Raw genomic sequence first — 22,995 nt, 5'->3', positions numbered from 1 at the left:
CAGCCTACTTTAAAATAGTGTCCCAAAATAACCTACTTTAATATAGTGTCCCCAGACAGCCTACTTTAATATAGTGTCCCCAGACAGCCTACTTTAAAATAGTGTCCCAAGATAACCTACTTTAATATAGTGTCCCCAGACAGCCTACTTTAATATAGTGTCCCCAGACAGCCTACTTTAAAATAGTGTCCCAAGATAACCTACTTTAATATAGTGTCCCCAGACAGCCTACTTTAAAGTAGTGTCCCAAGATAACCTACTTTAATATAGTGTCCCCAGACAGCCTACTTTAATATAGTGTCCCCAGACAGCCTACTTTAACATAGTGTCCCGAGATAACCTACTTTAATAAAGTGTCCCGAGACAGCCTGCTTTAATATAGTGTCCCAAGACAACCTACTTTAATATAGTGTCCCAAGACAACCTACTTTAATACGGTGTCCCAAGACAGCCTACTTTAATATAGTGTCCCTAGACAGCCTACTTTAATATAGTGTCCCGAGACAGCCTACTTTAATATAGTGTCCCGAGACAGCATACTTTAATATAGTGTTCCGATACAGCCTACTTTAATAGTGTCCCGAGACAGCCTACTTTAATATAGTGACAACCTACTTTAACAACCGAGACAAGACAACCTACTTTAATTTAATATAATATTTAACATGCAGAAAAGTAGATAACCTACTTTAATATAGTGTCCCGAGACAGCCTACTTTAATATAGTGTTCCCAGACAGCCTACTTCAAGATAGTGTCCCTTGATAACCTACTTTAATATAGTGTCCCCAGACAACCTACTTTAATATAGTATCCCGAGACAACCTACTTTAATATAGTGTCCCCAGACAGCCTATTTTAAGATAGTGTCCCTTGATAACCTACTTTAATATAGTGTCCCCAGACAACCTACTTTAATATAGTGTCCCCAGACAACCTACTTTAATATAGTGTCCCCAGACAGCCTACTTTAAGATAGTGTCCCTTGATAACCTACTTTAATATAGTGTCCCCAGACAACCTACTTTAATATAGTATCCCGAGACAACCTACTTTAATATAGTGTCCCCAGACAGCCTACTTTAAGATAGTGTCCCAAGAAAACTTACTTTAATATAGTATCCCCAGATAACCTACTTTAATATAGTATCCCCAGATAACCAACTTTAATATAGTATCCCGAGACAACCTACTTTAATATAGTGTCCCAAGACAACCTACTTTAATATAGTATCCCGAGATAACCTACTTTAATACAGTGTCCCGAGACAGCCTACTTTAAGATAGTGTCCCAAGACAGCCTACTTTAATATAGTATCCCTGGATAACCTACTTTAATATAGTATCCCAAGACAGCCTACTTTTAATATAGTGTCCCAAGACAGCCTACTTTAATATAGTGTCCCTACACAGCCCACTTTAATATGGTGTTCCGAGACAACCTACTTTAATATAGTGTCCCGAGACAGCCTACTTTAATATAGTGTCCCGAGACAGCCTACTTTAATATAGTGTCCCCAGACAGCCTACTTTAAGATAGTGTCCCAAGAAAACTTACTTTAATATAGTATCCCCAGATAACCTACTTAAATATAGTATCCCGAGATAAACTACTTTAATATAGTATCCCGAGACAACCTACTTTAATATAGTGTCCCAAGACAACCTACTTTAATATAGTATCCCGAGATAACCTACTTTACTATAGTGTCCCTGGACAGCCTACTTTAAGATAGTGTCCCAAGACAGCCTACTTTAAGATAGTGTCCAAAGAAAACCTTCTTTAATATAGTATCCCCAGATAACCTACTTTAATATAGTATCCCCAGATAACCAACTTTAATATAGTATCCCGAGACAACCTACGTTAATATAGTGTCCCAAGATAACCTACTTTAATATAGTGTCCCGAGACAGCATACTTTAATATAGTGACAACCTACTTTAACAACCGAGACAAGACAACCTACTTTAATTTAATATAATATTTAACATGCAGGAAAGTAGATAACCTACTTTAATATAGTGTCCCGAGACAACCTACTTTAAAATAGTGTCCCCAGACAACCTACTTTAATATAGTGTCCCCAGACAACCTTCTTTAATATAGTATCCCGAGACAACCTACTTTAATATAGTGTCCCCAGACAGCCTACTTTAAGATAGTGTCCCAAGAAAACTTACTTTAATATAGTATCCCCAGATAACCTACTTCAATATAGTATCCCGAGATAACCTACTTTAATATAGTATCCCGAGACAACCTACTTTAATATAGTGTCCCAAGACAACCTACTTTAATATAGTATCCCTGGATAACCTACTTTAACATAGTATCCCTGGATAACCTACTTTAATATAGTATCCCTGGATAACCTACTTTAATATAGTATCCCTGGATAACCTACTTTAATATAGTATCCCTGGATAACCTACTTTAATATAGTATCCCTGGATAACCTACTTTAATATAGTATCCCAAGACAACCTACTTTAATATAGTGTCCCGAGACAGCCTACTTTAAAATAGTGTCCCAAGATAACCTACTTTAAGATAGTGTCCCAAGACAGCCTACTTTAATATAGTGTCCCAAGACAGCCTACTTTAATATAGTGTCCCAAGACAGCCTACTTTAATCGAGTGTCCCGAGATAACCTACTTTAATATAGTGTCCCCAGACAATCTACTTTAATTTCGTGTCCCCAGACAACCTCTTTAATATAGTGTCCGCAGACAACCTACTTTAATATAGTGTCCCTAGACAACCTACTTTAATATAGTATCCCTGGATAACCTACTTTAATATAGTATCCCTGGATAAGCTACTTTAATATAGTATCCCAAGACAACCTACTTTAATATAGTGTCCCGAGACAGCCTACTTTAAAATAGTGTTGCAAGATAACCTACTTTAAGATAGTGTCCCAAGACAGCCTACTTTAATATAGTGTCCCAAGACAACCTTCTTTAATATAGTATCCCGAGACAACCTACTTTAATATAGTGTCCCCAGACAGCCTACTTTAAGATAGTGTCCCAAGAAAACTTACTTTAATATAGTATCCCCAGATAACCTACTTCAATATAGTATCCCGAGATAACCTACTTTAATATAGTATCCCGAGACAACCTACTTTAATATAGTGTCCCAAGACAACCTACTTTAATATAGTATCCCTGGATAACCTACTTTAACATAGTATCCCTGCATAACCTACTTTAATATAGTATCCCTGGATAACCTACTTTAATATAGTATCCCTGGATAACCTACTTTAATATAGTATCCCAAGACAACCTACTTTAATATAGTGTCCCGAGACAGCCTACTTTAAAATAGTGTCCCAAGATAACCTACTTTAATATAGTGTCCCCAGACAATCTACTTTAATATAGTGTCCCCAGACAACCTCTTTAATATAGTGTCCGCAGACAACCTACTTTAATATAGTGTCCCTAGACAACCTACTTTAATATAGTATCCCTGGATAAGCTACTTTAATATAGTATCCCAAGACAACTTACTTTAATATAGTGTCCCGAGACAGCCTACTTTAAAATAGTGTTCCAAGATAACCTACTTTAAGGTAGTGTCCCAAGACAGCCTACTTTAATATAGTGTCCCAAGACAGCCTACTTTAATCGAGTGTCCCGAGATAACCTACTTTAATATAGTGTCCCGAGACAATCTACTTTAATATAGTGTCCCTAGACAATCTACTTTAATATAGTGTCCCTAGACAATCTACTTTAATATAGTGTCCCTAGACAATCTACTTTAATATAGTGTCCCTAGACAACCTACTTTAATATAGTGTCCCTAGACAATCTACTTTAATATAGTGTCCCTAGACAATCTACTTTAATATAGTGTCCCTAGATAACCTACTTTAATATAGTGTCCCGAGACAACCTACTTTAATATAGTGTCCCCAGACAACCTACTTTAATATAGTGTCCCCAGACAACCTTCTTTAATATAGTATCCCGAGACAACCTACTTTAATATAGTGTCCCCAGACAGCCTACTTTAAGATAGTGTCCCAAGAAAACTTACTTTAATATAGTATCCCCAGATAACCTACTTCAATATAGTATCCCGAGATAACCTACTTTAATATAGTATCCCGAGACAACCTACTTTAATATAGTGTCCCAAGACAACCTACTTTAATATAGTATCCCTGGATAACCTACTTTAATATAGTATCCCTGGATAACCTACTTTAATATAGTATCCCTGGATAACCTACTTTAATATAGTATCCCTGGATAACCTACTTTAACATAGTATCCCAAGACAACCTACTTTAATATAGTGTCCCGAGACAGCCTACTTTAAAATAGTGTCCCAAGATAACCTACTTTAATATAGTGTCCCGAGATAACCTACTTTAATATAGTGTCCCGAGACAATCTACTTTAATATAGTGTCCCTAGACAATCTACTTTAATATAGTGTCCCTAGACAATCTACTTTAATATAGTGTCCCTAGACAATCTACTTTAATATAGTGTCCCTAGACAACCTACTTTAATATAGTGTCCCTAGACAATCTACTTTAATATAGTGTCCCTAGACAATCTACTTTAATATAGTGTCCCTAGATAACCTACTTTAATATAGTGTCCCGAGACAACCTACTTTAATATAGTGTCCCCAGACAACCTACTTTAATATAGTGTCCCCAGACAACCTTCTTTAATATAGTATCCCGAGACAACCTACTTTAATATAGTGTCCCCAGACAGCCTACTTTAAGATAGTGTCCCAAGAAAACTTACTTTAATATAGTATCCCCAGATAACCTACTTCAATATAGTATCCCGAGATAACCTACTTTAATATAGTATCCCGAGACAACCTACTTTAATATAGTGTCCCAAGACAACCTACTTTAATATAGTATCCCTGGATAACCTACTTTAATATAGTATCCCTGGATAACCTACTTTAATATAGTATCCCTGGATAACCTACTTTAATATAGTATCCCTGGATAACCTACTTTAACATAGTATCCCAAGACAACCTACTTTAATATAGTGTCCCGAGACAGCCTACTTTAAAATAGTGTCCCAAGATAACCTACTTTAAGATAGTGTCCCAAGACAGCCTACTTTAATATAGTGTCCCAAGACAGCCTACTTTAATCGAGTGTCCCGAGATAACCTACTTTAATATAGTGTCCCTAGACAATCTACTTTAATATAGTGTCCCCAGACAACCTACTTTAATATAGTGTCCGCAGACAACCTACTTTAATATAGTGTCCCCAGACAACCTACTTTAATACAGTGTCCCCAGGCAGCCTACTTTAAGAAAGTGTCCCAAGAAAACCTACTTTAATATTGTATCCCCAGATAACCTACTTTAATATGGTATCCCTAGATAACCTACTTTAATGTAGTATCCCTAGACAACCGACTTTAATATAATATCCCGAGATAACCTACTTTAATATAGTGTCCCAAGACAACCTACTTTAATATAGTGTCCCCAGATAACCTACTTTAATATGGTATCCCTAGATAACCTACTTTAATGTAGCATCCCTAGACAACCGACTTTAATATAATATCCCGAGATAACCTACTTTAATATAGTGTCCCAAGACAACCTACTTTAAGATAGTGTCCCAAGACAGCCTACTTTAATGTAGTGTCCCGATCTAACCTACTTTAATATAGTGTCCCTAGACAACCTACTTTAATATAGTATCCCTGGATAACCTACTTTAATATAGTATCCCTGGATAACCTACTTTAATATAGTATCCCAAGACAACCTACTTTAATATAGTGTCCCGAGACAGCCTACTTTAAAATAGTGTCCCAAGATAAACTACTTTAATATAGTGTCCCAAGACAACCTACTTTAATATAGTGTCCCCAGACAACCTACTTTAAGAAAGTGTCCCAAGAAAACCTACTTTAATATTGTATCCCCAGATAACCTACTTTAATATGGTATCCCTAGATAACCTACTTTAATATAGTGTCCCAAGACAACCTACTTTAATATAGTGTCCCCAGACAACCTACTTTAATATAGTGTCCCAAGACAACCTACTTTAATATAGTGTCCCCAGACAACCTACTTTAATACAGTGTCCCCAGGCAGCCTACTTTAAGAAAGTGTCCCAAGAAAACCTACTTTAATATTGTATCCCCAGATAACCTACTTTAATATGGTATCCCTAGATAACCTACTTTAATGTAGTATCCCTAGACAACCGACTTTAATATAATATCCCGAGATAACCTACTTTAATATAGTGTCCCAAGACAACCTACTTTAAGATAGTGTCCCAAGACAGCCTACTTTAATGTAGTGTCCCGAGATAACTTACTTTAATATAGTGTCCCTCGACAGCCTACTTTAAGATAGTGTCCCGAGACAGCCTACTTTAAGATAGTGTCCCGAGACAACCTACTTTAATATAGTGACCCGGACAGCCTACTTCAGTAGTGTCCCTAGACAGCCTACTTTAATATAGTGTCCCGAGACAGCCTACTTTAATATAGTGTCCTGAGACAGCCTACTTTACCATAGTGTCCTGAGACAGCCTCGTTTAATATAGTGTCCTGAGACAGCCTAGTTTAATATAGTGTCCTGAGACAGCCTACTTTACTGTAGTGTCCTGAGACAGCCTCGTTTAATATCGTGTCCTGAGACAGCCTCGTTTAATATTGTGTCCCTTGGCAGCATTAGCCCTGCCAATTCCTAAGTTTTCTGCACTGCGCGTGGTTTGAGGAGCATTGCAAGGCCTATCGGCTCGGCTCGTGCAGCCGGCTCGCCTTTCGGCACGGTTTTAGCTGGCTCATAAAGCCAGTCTTCTCGCAGCAAAGCCTAAGTCTCTACTCGCTGGTCTGGTTTGCCATAAGTTCGACAAAGTACCAAAGGATATTGGAGGGTGGTGGTGGTGGTGGTGGGGGGGGGGTTAATGGGCATACACAAGGAGGAAAAGAAGAATTACATAGAATGAGTAGCAATGGCCGAGAGCTTGGTAGCCGATAGAGGAACAGAATATGAAAGATTCAGTGTGTATAAAAGAGTTCATAGATTTGCATTGGTGAGTGTATGAGGGAGTGATTGTCAGTGCATTTGAAAGACTGAAATGGGGGGGGGGGTGGGGGGTGACACCGGATACAGGGATACAATTCCATAAATGGGAGAATATGGGAATGAATTAAAATTCACATTGAATTTTGATTACGTACAGGTTAGCTATGCCTGTTCCTGAGGATGCTTGTTTACTGGGATGTAGCTGGCAGCCTCGATCTACTGTAACCGTTAGCTTATTGTTCACCAGCAAATGCAACCCAACACTTCGCTGATGGGAATATTAAGGGGTTGGGGGGGGTGAAAGAGGCAGGGAGAGAGAGAGGGAATGTGGGGTGAGGAGGGGGGAGCAAGGAGGGGTGGAGGAGCTCGAAGGGGATAAGGAAGGGGGGGGAAGAGGGTGGGATGGGTGGGGAGAGTGACCCCTCACCAAACGTCACTATACTTTCTGGGAGGGGTGTGGGAGCGAGAAGAATGGGGGAGAGAGGACGGGGAACTGGGGAGTGGAGGGAATTTGGGAGGAGGTACAGTACCTTCAGAAAGTATTCACACACCTTGACTTTTTCACATTTTGTTGTGTTGTGAATTTAAAATAGATCATATTTAAATTTTTTGTCGCTGATCTCCACAAAATACTCCATCATGACAAAGTGAAAACGTGTTTTTAGAAATTATTCCAAGTTGATAAAAAACGAAAAGTTGAAATGTTTGGCATCAACAAATATTCAACTCCTTTGTTGTGACACTCCAAATTGAGCTCAGGTACATCCAATTTCCTTTGATCATCCTTGACATGTCTCAACAACTTGATTGGAGTCCACCTGTGGCCAATTCAATTGATTGGAAATCATTAAGAAAGAAACACACCTTTCTATGTAAGGTCCCACAGTTGACAGTGCATGTCAGAGCAGAAACTCCACCATGAAGTCCAAGGAACGGTCCGTAGAACTCCATGATAGAATATGAGGAGGTATAGATCTGGGAAAAGGTAAAAACCAATTTCTAGAGTGTTGAAAGTTCCGAAGAGCAAAGTGAGCTCCATCATTAGGAAATGGAAAGAATACGGAACGACCCAGACTCTTCCTATAGCTGGCCGTCTGACCAAACTGAGCAACCGGGCAAGAAGGATCTTGATCAGGGAGGTGACCAAGAACCCAATGACCACTGTGACAGAACTACAGAGTTCCTTGGCTGAGATGGGAGAACTTGATGCAAGGACAACAGTCTCTGCAGCACTTCACAAATCTTGGCTTTATGCGAGAGTGGCCCGACGGAAGCCCCTCCTGAGAAAAAGTTACATGACAGCATACGTGGAGTTTGCAAAAAGGTACGTGAAAAACTTTGAGAGCATGAGGCAAAATATTCTGGGGGCTGATGAGATGAAAATTGAACTCCTTGGCCTGAATGTAAAGCGCTACGTCTGGTGGAAACTGAGCACAGCTCATCACCCAACTAACACCATCCCTACCATGAAGCACGGTGGTGGAAGCATCATGTTATGGGGATGCTTTTCAGTGGCAGGACTGGCAGACCTGTAAGGACTGTGTGTGTGTGTGTGTGTGTGTGCGTGCGTGCGTGCGTGCGTGCGTGCGTGCGTGCGTGCGTGCGTGCGTGCGTGCGTGCGTGCGTGCGTGCGTGCGTGCGTGCGCGCGCATGTGCGCACGCATATATATGTGTATGTATACACACACACACACACATACACGTATTGGCAAGGGCTTGTTTGCACAGGTTCCATATAAGCCATTCTTTGTCTTGCTTATGAAGCTGCTAAGGCAGAGCCAGCTCTGTTCATGACTTGTGTAAATGTGAATTTATGAAAACAGGGTCACCATTGCACCCTGCCCCTTTTGGGTGTTACTCCATGATAATGGTCCTATGGAGATATCTCCCCCTTTCTTTTGTTCCCAAGTTCGCTTTGCTTTGCAGCCACAATCGCCTTTGTAAATATCACAATTGCATAATTTTCTCATGACCGATGTTGATAATGACAACGATGGTGTTTTGTTTTATTGATGAGAGTTATCATGAATAATTGGAGTCATGTTGCTAGTTATATTGGTATTTTATCATCTAAAGTTGCTATTTTTGTTATCCGATATGACCTCAGACTGAGAAAAAGAAGAAATCCATAATGACATTCCCAAAGCTGTTACCAAAGTCTCTGAGTGTTCCAACGCGGCCTTCGGTCCAGCTGAAAGGCTTCCTGAAAGCCAATGTCCAGGTATCAGTCCAAACTGTTTCAGCACATCCTTCACACCAACATGATTGCTGGTTTGCATTTTTTTTTCCTTCTTTTAGTATCCAGAGAAGTGATTATGATGGTCTTAGTGAAAAACTTTGATCAAAAGACCTTCAATACATCCCTCTTGTTTTGTGCACTCACACATATATTAATGCGCATATTATAACAAGCACATATTAATGACATGTTAATGACATTAAAAAACAATCCTGGGAATATGATCACAAAAGAACAGCAGTTGAAAGCTGTCCGGGACTCGGTGACGATCCTGAAGGAGGAGTCTTTGGAACACAAGTTTGAGAACAAGAAAACTTCACAGCTTGGCCCATGAATTGTGATCCCTTATTGAAATGGAGCTGGATACTTCGAGACCTGAGAAGACTCCGTTCCACCTTCTGAAACCCACAAATGAAGACGATAACACACACACACACACACACACACACACACACACACACACACACACACACACACACACACACACACACACACACACACACACCTGAAACCCTCTTGAAGACCGGTGGTTGAATAATAGCTCACGCTGTTCAACACAGCTACAAATCTAAAAGGATTTTCTCGCTTTAAATATTGTTTGTAAATGTGGAATGTCCTTCTTAAAATAATGTATCCAAACAGTTATACACTGTTGCCCAATGAAACTGCTAAATCAAAAATTCCAATGAATTAAAAACGGTATTTGTGTTTAAGATGTACATATCTTAAGCTTCACTTTTGGTTTTCCAGCTGAAAGTAATTTCAAGTGTAATTCAGCTCACGACGTGATCTGGGTATTCACAATTTCAAAATAAATCGTCCTCTTATTGCCTTTCTTTACTGTTACTCTTATCCCAATGCTTTTTGGGGAAAAAAAAAACCAGGGGATATTGTAATCCGCTCCGTCCGTCTGTCTGTCTGTCTGTCTGTCCTTCTGTCATGCTATCTCATCCTAAACGGTCGTGCAGAAATCCACCAAACCTGGTGGTTATGATCACTCCATGGCAGGAAGGTGCGAGAGTAGTATCATTTTTGGCCCCTCCCCTGGGGTGGGATCAAAAGGCCAAATTCCAAAAAAATGCAATTATATGGGTACATTTGTAAACATGTTTAATGAAAGTTTGTATGTGCAATGAATATTGGTGGACGCATGGAATTTGTAACGATTTTTTTGATTTGACCCCCGGTTCATGCCCCAGGGGGGGGGGGTTTCTTTTAAACTCACAATGTGCTATATTTGGTCAATCCAGGTGGAACTTTATGCCATCTGTCAACTTTGCTTTAAAGCGTGAGGATTTGCGATGACGTGCCATCGACTTCGCTCTTGCTTTTCTTGTTTTCATGCTTCGAAGGTCTTGCCCAGTGGTTCTCAAACTTTTTTTGTGCATGGCCCAAAATTTGAAATCACGTTCGCCTTGCGTCCCAAATGGCACCAATACCGGTACTTACAAACTGGGATTTTGAGGTGGGTTTCAAGTGTGGGTCATGGCCCTGGGTTTAGGAACCGCTGGTCTCATCGATCATTCACTTAAGTGTGTTGAACAAAGCTCACGCAGGATTGTGGAACAGGCAGAAGATGTGAAACCCGCATATGGAGATAATTGTGCAGGTCAATAATTGGGGCTTTGTATGTTGGTGCAACTTGTAGGTAAAAAATAGGGCATTGCACCAAAGCTTCGTCAAATAAACATTTCAATGTGACCCAGTGTTTATGCTGGCTTGTTGCCTTTGTAGAATACTTTTCTGGCTGAAATAATGTCTTGATTTTCAACTCATTGTTGTGTTCCCTGTGATACAATAGCTGATAACCAGTTGTGTTTGTGGTGGCAGGATAACTCTCTTGGTATCGTGCCTACCACTGTATTGTCTCTACTGGGCTCGAACTCTGATGAGATTGGACTTTCGTTGAAAAATCTGCTGTTTTGGTGCAGTGCCGGCAAGGGGGTGCTGCGTCTGGGAGTATGTCATACTTCAAATCGGGATGCTAAGCTGTACATTCTCCGTCTAAATCCGGGTCGTGGACATGAAATATCCAAGCGTGTAGCCCGCCGCTGTGCAGTGGTAGCCTTTCAAAAAGAGTAGCCCATTGTGCGGTGGTACTCTGTAGAATTTGTTGGGTTGTTGATGAGGCACATGCTTTCGTTAACTTGTGATTGTGTGATATGAAGCCTAGCCGACTACCGGATGCTTCTAACACTCGATTGTCCACCTTTTGATGTCACTCAAAGCTGCTGCGATCTGCCTCTGACTGGTCAGCTGGAATTAAGGAGCCTGAGAAGTCCATTCATGATGCCTACATCGACACCATCAATAACAGCAAGCATTTCATTTACATCGAGGTAAACTTCGAAAACAACAAACTTGTTTTTCTTCTCCCCCCCCCCCCCCTCATATCTATATTTTTTACCTTCGCCACAGGGTATTGCATTTGGGTTTGTTCGTTTATTCTTTGCAAAATTGAAGATTCACAAATATATTAGTTGATCTGGTCTGTTATTCTGTCTATCTGTTTGTATGTCTGCAATTCACCGACCTGTTGTAATTCCACACCAAACTTCATGAAACTTAACCACCTGGTAGAGGTCGTCGAAAGCAAGAAGCCATTTAGTTCACGGGCCAAGACCAGAAATTTCATTTCTTGGAACCATCTTTGGAGGCACAATCTGACTGATTTTTTTAATTAGTCGATGTCTATAGGATATATTTTGATATGATAACTTTTGCTGAGAGGTAGCTAAGTAGTGGTTACCCTAAATACCCAAGTTGGCTTCAAAACGCTCAATAATACGGGTGCATGGTCTTCAGCATCGCTTGTGAAACCTCCTTGCACATGTTGCTGATGTACTTCAGTGTTTCATCCAGGCAAATCATGTCTTCCTCCTGAGTGGCTTCTGACCAGGAGAAGAAACCTTTCCACACGAACCTCAACAGTGCTTCATAAGCCAGCTTACGAAGCCTTGCTGCTCTGTTGTATCCATCACACCGGCAATGGAGCCTTCGGCAATTACACCAGACTCGATGCTTAAATCCTGCAATCCAGAATCTTGGAAATGCTTTCCAATGCTTGACATGAGTGCACACGTGGTGTGGAAAGCAGCTCCTATCCTGGTGATGGTGTGCTTAAATTTATCAGGATGTTTCCAAACGATCTCGGCAGCTTTTGCATATCGTGCCTGCTCAAACGTGCACACAATATTGGACAGCTCAAAAGACTGCATAATACTGAGTGACTGGTTCAGGACCTTGTTGACTGCAGAGATTTGTGTTGCAGGAGCATTGATGGTGGGTCGATATCCAAAGTTGTGCTGAAGGACTGTGACGTCACCTCAAGCCAGGATGTTGAAGCCAGTCCAGCTGCTAATTGTTTGGATGCCTTCCTCTGATATGCGGGCCATAACCCAGACAAGTTTCTTATGTCTTGCAGACTGACCAATGGTGGAGTCAACCTCGATGCTTTTACTTTGAGTTGGTCCTTCCCTTTGCTCAACGTCGTAAGTGGGGAGCATCACTGGTGAAGCGCTGATACTTCTCAACTTTGCCTTTGTCAACAGGAGGCAGTGTTTTTCACAGGCTGCTGGTCAACTGCTTTGGCTTGAATAGCAATTCCATTGACTCTGTGGGATGTCCCTCCACCACTAATCTCCTTAAGTCTCCTTCAGTCTCCTGAAGTCGGTCTATGGTGGTACCGACTCCGGGATGGATGTTTTTTGCTGGGAGGGTGACATTTTCTGACAGTGAGAGCTTCTGTAGACAATCTCCTCCATCTGAGAGCAAGATACACTGTGGCGAAGTCTGTTGAGGGTTTGTATGAGCTCTACATTTCCAGTCATAGACTTGACTGCAAATGACAGAAGGATGTGTTTGGGTAGCTTTGTCTTGCCACGAGTTATACCACATACCAGATTGTGACCAAATGAGCTCACAAGCCTTTGAACTCTTTGGGGTGCATCACCTTGGTCCTTGGTACCTGTCAGCAAATATTAGAGAAAGAAGCTGACAGACTCTGGGATAATTGGTCCACTTTCCTCTGCTTCTGCTACATGTGATGGCCAAGTTTGGGGTAAATCTTGCTTCTTCACGTCTGTTCTAATCTGCAGGGCAGTGCACGAAAACATATTCTGCAGTGAGAGACTTCAGGGTCTTCAGCTCCGCTTTCAGTGTCTGGTTGGCCGTCGCAAGTTCAGCAATTGACAGGTTGTCAGGATAGAGAATAATTTTCCCTTTCTCATTGGGGAAGATATGGAGGGCTTCACCAAACACACTTTCTTGCTTTGAGCAGAGGTGCTTTCTCGATAAGTCCTTCACCTGGTCAATGCCAATATACTTCATTGATGCAACAGGTTTCGATGTGAGATCGGCCATCGCTATCACCTGGGTGTTGGTGAAAAGCTCATTCCTGATCGATATGAGCATCTCATTGTGTGAGTGACTTGGAGCCGTCTCAAACAGGGCTTCATCGTCGTGGTCTTTGTCTCGAGTCGCACTGCTGGCAACTTTCTCCCTTCTCTGTAATCTGTAGCATGAGCTGTCATCGTGCCATTCTGCTGCTACGAGGTCGCTGTTGACGATGACAAGCATTCCACTGTGCTGCTCAAAAACACTTAAAAACAAGTGACGAGACTACGGCTACTCTTAATAAATGGTTATTCCACGTTTTCTTACTCGTTGGGGTTGGACAAATCATTTGGCACGAATGAAGTTTTGCCACCTCAGGTGGTTCCGACATCTGGTCTGGCCCATGGACTGATTGTTTTGATGTCAAAAGGACAAGGTCACAGCGACTGATTTTGCAAGTACCTGTCTGTGGCCGCTCGTCTGTCTGTCTGTCTGTACATGATGTGCCAACGTAGGCCATAAGCACCACCTGGTGGTTAGGCAGTATTACACATGTTTTAAGTTTGCGAGTGCATCTATAAAGTGCGTTCTATGAGAACGTGCATACGTCTCGAAAGTGCAGAATGTGCGTACGTCCAGACGGTTCATACGATTGGAACGTGAATCTATACAATGATAAAAAAACGAAAACATCTGCTGTATTTCTGCTGTATGAACATAAACTTACATCGTTCATGCATCATCTACACACCACACAAACAACTCCTGGCGAGGGTCTGCACTCTCTGATTGCTCTTTATCATCTTTTTTTTCATTTTTGTTGCATGATTATTGTACTTGTCCATGAAAACATTGAACAATGACAATAAGATGTTTTTATGAAACTTTCTTCTTTGTTATTTTAAACCTCATACTTTTGAATGCCTGCCACTTGGGATGAGCCGTTGCAGTTGTTTCATGTGAAATATGAATGTCTTGATCCTATGCATTGTTGGTGTGTATTAAGGCAGTTCCACATTGCCTTGTAGTTTTGCTACAGTTTAAGTACTGTTTGGCCTTTTGTTGGTCCGTAATGGAGAATTTTTTTTTGTCACTGTGCTCTCATTGGATGCACGATGCAATTTTGGCTGAGTCATGTGACATTGCAATATTCTGCTTTTTTAGTAGTTTATGATTACTACACATAGATGAGCTCCTTTCTTAATTTATCAATGAGAGTTTACAAACCGTTCTTTAAGCATCTTTTTAAAATGAACTTTGTTCTTTCTGCCTCACCCAACTTGTTTCACGAGTCTAATAGAGGCAAAGCATTATAGTTTTCTTTCCTCCATTTGCTTACAAGGTTCATGCATGTTTGTTGTCACGTAAGTAAATCTTTATTGTTCTCATTGTGTGTTTCAGAACCAGTTCTTTGTGAGTTGTGCAGATGATAAGACGATTTTCAATGGCATCGGAGATGCCATCACCAACAGAATCATCAAAGCTTACAGGTATGTTCATCAGAAATGGATACAAATTAAGTCACGTGGTTTGCTTGTTTGATTTGTCGGTTTGGTCACGTGGTAACAAGCCTCAGGTGTTGCAGTCTGCAGTGTCAAAGCACAGTTTGGTTGCGCTTCAACGAGTGCGAATCTGAATGTATGACACGACTACGCACCCCGAGCAATTCATAGAAAACGCAAATGGGCTGTGTCCTTACATATGACCTGTTGACATGATTAGATGTCCAATTCCTTTTTTTTTTTTAATTGTCGGATTCTGCTACAGACAAGAGATCTTTATGTTGTTTTGCCTCCTGAAAATAACAGCAAGCCATCAATCGCGCCCCTACATTGTCAGAGAGTTGTGTTCAGCTTGATTGAGGAGAAGGAAGAAAGAAAATGTAACCGCGCTGCCTGCTGACACCTGCCGACACTTTGTGCAAGCAAAGGAATCCCCAGGGTTGTTTTTTATACGCGTTTACTATATGTATTTTCCTCCACTTTCTTGGTCACACCAGTATTTTTCTAAATTCATATGGTTGTAATATTTATTATATCTGACAAAAGTATTGGGATCCTTATAGTTTTATGTATTGGGATCTTTGCAGCAATTTTATTTGCTTTCCTTTTTGCTTTTATTACAAGCATCAACTAGAAGGGCACTCGATAGAGTGCATACCTCCGCCAGGCTAAACATATCAATGACTAGGACCATTCGTCCTCGTCACACTCCAAAATCTAATCGCCTTGTTCTCGTCACCTACCCAACTCATCCACCAAGTTTTGTTATAATCCGTCCACAACTCTGAAATATCGTGTTGCATATCATTTTTTGGACTCATCATTCAATGGTGAAGAATCGCTTCCAAAAATTTTGGATCCAATTATTACACGGCAAAAAGAAAAAAAAAAATTGACAAGTCTGTCTGTCTGTCTGTCTGTCCGCACACCTCCAGCCCAAACCGCTCAACCAACCGTTCTAAAATTTTCAGAGATTAATGTCACCGGCCCTGCGATGGTCCCGCATTGAAGTTTCTTAAAATTTGTTTGACCAAATAGGTCAACATAGGCCAATAGGCCAATTGAGCCAAGTTTTTGAAAATCCTCAAATTTCATCCGATTGACTTGAAATTTGAACAGGATTTGCATATCAGGTCGGTGAATTCAACCACCTATTACTTTTGAGGTTATCCTTGGGCAAAAGGTGGTCAACATAGGCCATGAGGTCAACCCAAAATAGGTCAAACTGTTAAATTGTTTGTAAAATTGTCAATTTTCATCCGATAGACTTGAAATTTGAAGACCATTTGCATATCAGGTCGCTGAATTCAAGCATCAATTATTTTTGAGATCAAAATTGGCCAAAAGGCAAATTTGGGCCAGATTTTCTAAAATCCTCAATTTTCATCCGATTGACTTGAAATTTGAAAACCATTTGCATGTGAGGTCGCTGAACTCAACCACCTATTAATGTTGAGGACAACATCGACCAAAAAGTCAATCTTGGTATGTGGTTTTATTTTATTGTTTTGGTGGTAATGTTTTGTGTATATTTTACTGTTTCTGTTTGGTTTCCTGTTTAATGACTTTTGCTTGTGGGTGGCTGATTATATATACTACGTCTCTACCAATACATTGGTACTGTTAGTTTACAATATCAAAGACAATTGGCATACTTTAGAATGATTTGTACATCTTCGAGGAGTTTAATTAATTTTTTTAACGTAACATCCACTTTTCAAGTTATTCTGTTCAGCGGTGCAGAAATGCATGGGCAGGTATGGTAATTCATCCACTTCTTATGATAATCCCCCACTTTAACATCAAAGTACAAACCTAAGTTGGAGGTGGCCATCTCATCTTAGTAGACATTTCCATGTGCACCCTGAGTACAATCACAACTTTTCAACTTATTTCGTCCAGCGGTTTAGGGGGTGCATAAAATAAAGAGCGTGTATGTAAATTGGACAAGGAGTTTTCGATTCTATACGGTTTTCATACAGAGATACTATTGTAATACTGAAAACCACTGGGACTTGTAATACATCCTCCCACCAGGAGCAGCGTGACACGATACACATTTTCATAGAGAATCTGCATTGCCTCCCCCCTCCAGAACCCCCATGATGATGAATTTTTATTCATGCCTCCAACTTTCCCAGGCACTCCATAAGTACAACAACCAAATTTCAACTAATTGTCCCCAGCGGTTTCGGAGTGCATACAAGTCAAACTCGCACGTTGAATTTTATATCCTGTAATATGATTGTGGTCGGTTGTATTTTCAGGAGTGGAAGTGTTTTCCCTCAATATTCTTTTTTCCATAAGCCAAGTGTATGTGGGGAAAATATGCACCTGCAGGTTTGAAGGGTTTATTTTAAATTTGAGCGAAGCTGTCTCTATACTTTTGGTAAAAGAAACTTCACAAACTGGAGCAAACACCTTGCACACCTTCATGCGCTGTTTATTTAAGTGTCTGTTCTGTGAGTCACTGAGATGTCCATACTGCAAGATTCCGTTAGGCACGTCCGCACGTGCACATGCCAAGTCAAAATGATAATGAATAAAATGAATGATCAGAAAAATTAATTTACCATTTATGCTTAACCGTGAGACTGCGGTTGGCAGGGAGAAACAACATTTCCGAGTCTACGTGGTTGTGCCTCTTCTGCCTGGCTTTGAGGGTGACCTCACCACCGGTGGAGGAAATGCCATCCAAGCAGTCATGCATTTTAACTACAGGTTGGTTTTTGTTCCCAAAATCTGTTCTGAAACTTTGGGTACAGCCACTCAGAATGCATTATAGTGTAATGTCTTGGTTGTGGGTTTATGCCTGTTCTGAGTCTTGTTTCCTTTTCTCTTATACAAGGACAATTTGTCGTGGAAAATATTCCATTGTGGAACGTCTCAAGGTTGAAAGTGAGTGCTTGAAAACATTTCACTATTTTTGATCTCAACAGGTTGCAGATTATTTTGTTCTTGTTTGATATTTTCGTCTTGAGTGATGAAGTGACAAGTTATTCCAAACAAAACATTTTCCATCTCCTCGTGAGCTGGAGCTTTGAACTCTCGGGAGAGCAACTATGCGTTGGATTTATTTCCTCCCGCCTATACAGTGTTAAATTGTCATGCCTACTGAGGTCTCCGAACAAAACTTTCTTTGTTTTCCAGTGGATGACATGTGGGTGCAGTTCATCTCCTTCTGCAGCCTTCGGACTCATGCAGAACTGGGTGGTCGTCCAATCACAGAACTCATCTATGTGCACAGCAAGATGCTCATCGCTGATGATAGAACCGTCATCATCGGTCAGGATTTTAATTACTTTATTATTATTTTTTTTAATATAAAAATATATAATCTTTTTCGAAATTTTTTTTGTTATTATTATTTTACAAATCAAAATCATACCCATATAAACCCGTTTCACCATGTCTTGCACGAACAAGCCAATTGTGGAACTAACTCCTCGTGTCTGCCTCGTGCTGTTTTTTTTTTTTATCCTTCCACTTTTTGAAGACGACTGCCCATCATTATTTCATGGTTACTCCTTTCTGCATTCCAAATTTAATTCTACTCCCTAACCCCCAAACCTCCTTCCCCCAATGCCACTCCTCTTCTTATACTCCAATGTGTTTGTGCGTTTTTGTTTTTTTGCCACATTCTCTCATTTAGTTCCTCCACAAGCTTTATCTTATGGATAATTAAATGCACCATAAATCCTGTACAGACCAGCCAATTGTACCAAAACTCATACACCATTGTTCGTACATCATTGGAAAATTGGCATTCTATCAACAGTGTCTTGCTCGCATTGCTTTACGTACCTTTGGAACAGCTTTTTGTCATGCTTGTATTTCACAAACACGTGCACGCACGCCAAAGTAAAGAGGTGGCTTCCCGTTCACGAAATGTTTCACAGGCAGTGTATAATGACAACCTAATACTTGCATATGACCTGGCAATTACATCTTTTGTGAGCAATGAAAACAACAGTCGCACCAGATATACTTTTGTGGAAAATAATAGGAAATGTTGCAATGCTAACTCAAGTTTAAGCATGCAATGACTTTGATTTTAATTCATGAAAACCAACAAAAAAGCTCAAGTATGAAGACATTTTTACAGTGCGTGCACTGTATACAATTGCACCAACTTTGAAATGTCCCCGGTGTCTACCACATCTCCGGTGTCCCCTGTCCCCCCCCCCCCCATGTGACTCAAGACAGCCAATGACGGCCGTCCGGTAGATGCAGTGCGTAACCTAGACGGAAATAGCGAGAATTGACGGAAATACCCAAGTATTTCAATGGAAATTTGTGAAACTAATGTGTTATATTTGTGAAAACCATTTAATTTATTGCTTGATGGGAAAAAACCAAGAAAGGCGCCCCTCTCATGTACGAACGAACGAACGAAAGACGTCATTTCCGCCCACCATCGCATTTCGCGCCGAAAGGCGTCATTTTCGCCCACCATCGCATTTCGCGCCAAAAGGCGTCATTTCCGTCCACCATCGCATTTCTTGCCAAAAGACGTCATTTCCGCCCACCATCGCATTTCGCGCCGATCGCCGAATGCTGAAAGCTAAGTTCTTCTTACGCTATCATTCTTTTGTGGCCTCCTGCCACACTGTATCAAACGATTTCATTCCTTCTGTGATATATAAAGGTGCTTATCACAATAATAACAACATTTTTACATTTCACATATTAAGTACGCTTTTTAATTGTTTTTCAACTGAAAAAGCATAAATTGCATATTTTAACATTAGTGTACTCATTTGCTTCACCACACGCGCTGTATTGAAGTATTTCACTTGTTACTAATACTACTACAACTTCTTAAACAACCATTTCCCCATATTTAGAGGGTTGGTCAGCAAATGGCCTCTCTCCACTTAGTCGTGTCAAAACCATCCAACTCCATTAACTCCCAACAACTACATGTCTCCACTGATCACATCCTTTCAAGTCTTTTTCAGTCTACCTCTTGATCTTTTTCCTTCAACTACAAAACTTGTGACTTTCTTGACAGACTCATCTTCCCTTTTTCTCGCTACATGCCAAAACCACATTTGTCTTATACTTCTTAGCTCTTCCTCAATACTACTAGCTTTGAGCCTCTTTCTTATGTCCACACGAGTCTGCTTATCCTTCAGTGTCAACCCACAATCCATTGCATCATCCAATTCGCTTGTCCTCTCTGTTCTTCTATCCTCATTCCCCATATCTCACGGCCATACATCAAAACTGCTCTAATGCAAGATAAATATACTCTACTTTTTACTTTGCTTTGGATATTTTTGTTTGTTAAAATGACTTCACTCTCTGCACTTATTCCATGCTACCATTATCCTCGTTCTCACAGCTAACTCCACTCCACCACCTGCATCAAACACATCTCCCAATTCCAAGTGACAAAAACTCGACCTTTTCCAGCTTAACTTCAAATCCTATATCCACTACCCCCGTATATCCACTACTATCCAATCACCACTAACCATCAGTCTCCTCTTATCGAGAGTCACTTCAATCCCTTAAACTCCATTACTTCCTTCCAAATATTAAACATCTCCTTCACTGCTAATTCTGTTTTTGCTATCAAGACCAAGTCGTCTGTAAATAACAATTCCCATCGGAATCCTACCCTCACTCCTTTTGTAAGCTCTTCGACAACTCGTACAAAAAGCAAGGGGCTTAATAATGATCTCTGATATAAACGACTTTAATTCCAAATGGCTCTGAACCTCCTCCACGAGTTACCTCCGCTCCACCACCCAAGGTGGAGGTTATGTTTTCACCCCTTTCTGTCTGTCTGTTTGTTTGTTTATTTGTTTGTTTACAGGATATCTCGAAAAAGTTGTGGATGGATCTGGATGAAATTTTGTGGACTTGTTGGGTGTTTGACATGGACAAACTGATTAGATTTTGGTGAAGATCCAGATCCTGATTCGACTACTAGAGTTTTTGAAGTGATTCTTCACCATTGAAAGATTGGGCCAAAAATGATATATTGCACGATATCTCAAAAAGTTGTGGACGGATTCAGCCGAAGCTTGGTGGACAATTTGGGAGTGTGACGAGGAAGAATTCATTCAATAATGGTGAAGATCCGGATCTGATAATTTTTTAAGTGATTCTTCACCATTGAGAGACGGGGCTAAACCGATATGTATGTAGCATGATATCTCAAAAAGTTGTGGGCGGATTCGGATGAAACTTGGTGGACAGGTTGAGTGTGTGGCAAGGAAGAATTAATTCGATTCTGGTGAAGATCCGGATCTGGATCTTGATACGAGAATTATTTAATTTCCAAAGTGATCCTTCACCACCATTGAGAATTAGGGCCAAAAACGATATAGCACTGTATAGCATGATATTTCAAAAATGTATATTGGGTCGGATATATTCTCATGGATCAGGTATTGCGTGGCGGAGGTATGCGATCTACCGAGTGCCCTTCTAGTTCTTACTAATGTTCTTTCCTCTTATACATTGATATCGCTACCCTCTCGAAACCTTCTGTTACTTTTTGTCTCCTACATAACCATTCCCAAACTACCCTTGGTGTGTATGCCTTCTCAAGATCGACAAACACATGGTATGACTACTTCTTTGTGAAGTACTTATCTTGAATCTGCATCACTATTATATTGCGTCTGGAGTCGACCTTCCACTCATAAAGCCAAATTGGTTCTCATCTATATTGACTGTTCTCAATAACCTTCTCAAATATCTTTAATACTTGGTCTAATAAATTCACTCCTCTGTACGATGAAGGAAGTAGTGGGTCACGATTCATCTCAAACAGTGTTCAACCAATCGTCCGACGTACCACATGTGAAACAGTAACGTTGATGACTTTTCTTCATTTACAGCCACTTGCAGGTCCATGACATGCAAACCTTTTGAGTCACAAATCAATAAGGAAAGTGCATTGGTCTGGAAAACTGTTCACACTGCATACTTTTGAAACTGATGTTAAAGTTTTGATTTCCTCAATATACGTGTTGAAGTTCATATTTAACCTCCGCCATCTACGAAGATGGATGGAGGTTACTGTTTTCACCCCTTTCTGTTTGTTTGTTTGTTTGTTTGTTTGTTTGTGAACAGTATTACGGAAAAACTCCTCGACGGATTTCGACGAAACTTGGTGGGGGGGGGGGGTTTAGGTAGGGTCCAAGGATCATGCCATTAAATTTTGGACTTGGTCCCCCCCCCCAAAAAAAAAGAATTTTTTTTTTGCATTTTTACATGTTTTAAGTGATTTCCAACCTCCCCCCCAAATTTTTTTTTTTTACCCCCCCCCAAAAAATAGAGAATTTTCTTTTTTGCATTTCTACATGTTTAAAGTGATTTCCAACCCCCCCCCCCCCAAAAAAAAATTGTTAGAGAATTTTTTTTGCATTTCTAATGTTTTAAGTGATTTCCAACCCCCAAAAAAAATTACCCCCACAAAAATAGAGAATTCTTTTTTCATTTCTACATGTTTTAAGTGATTTCCAACCCCCCCCCAAAAAAAATTGTTACCCCCCACAAAAATTGTTAGAGAAATTTTTTTTGCATTTCTACATATTTTAAGTGATTTCCACCCCCCAAAAAAGATTGTTACCCCCCCCCCCCCCAAAAAAAAGGAAAAATTTTTTTTTTGCATTTCTATATGTCTTAAGTGATTTCCAACCCCCCCACCCCCCCCCAAAAAAATAATTGTTAGAGCAAAATAAATTTTTGCAACTTTTTTTTCAACAAAATTTCGATTTTTTTTTTTTGCATCTTTACATGTTTTAAGTGATTTCCAACCCCCCCCCCCCCCAAAAAAAAATGGAGAAAAGAACTATAACTCTCAGCACTGTTGACATCATATTTAATGA

General features: G+C 40.3%; 1 protein-coding gene across 5 annotated transcripts in view; it reads left to right on the top strand.

The window, feature by feature from the left end:
* The window catches only part of LOC147031804 (phospholipase D1-like), a 204,162-nt gene that overhangs the window by 163,609 nt on the left and 17,558 nt on the right, over positions 1 to 22,995 (top strand). For all 5 annotated transcript variants that reach the window (XM_085867743.1, XM_085867750.1, XM_085867745.1 and 2 more), the window contains 6 exons: positions 9,177 to 9,290; positions 11,537 to 11,647; positions 15,045 to 15,133; positions 17,753 to 17,866; positions 17,994 to 18,043; positions 18,296 to 18,430. In XM_085867743.1, coding sequence (XP_085723869.1) covers positions 9,177 to 9,290; positions 11,537 to 11,647; positions 15,045 to 15,133; positions 17,753 to 17,866; positions 17,994 to 18,043; positions 18,296 to 18,430 — 613 coding nt within the window. The remainder of the gene's footprint in view (positions 1 to 9,176; positions 9,291 to 11,536; positions 11,648 to 15,044; positions 15,134 to 17,752; positions 17,867 to 17,993; positions 18,044 to 18,295; positions 18,431 to 22,995) is intronic.

This window comes from Eptatretus burgeri, chromosome 2 (genome assembly GCF_056783735.1).
Source record: "Eptatretus burgeri isolate ZD-2024b chromosome 2, Ebu_testis_v1, whole genome shotgun sequence".
NCBI lineage: Eukaryota > Metazoa > Chordata > Myxini > Myxiniformes > Myxinidae > Eptatretus > Eptatretus burgeri.
The sequence above is the reverse complement of the archived record's forward strand: the minus strand, read 5'-3'. Positions and strand labels throughout refer to the sequence as shown.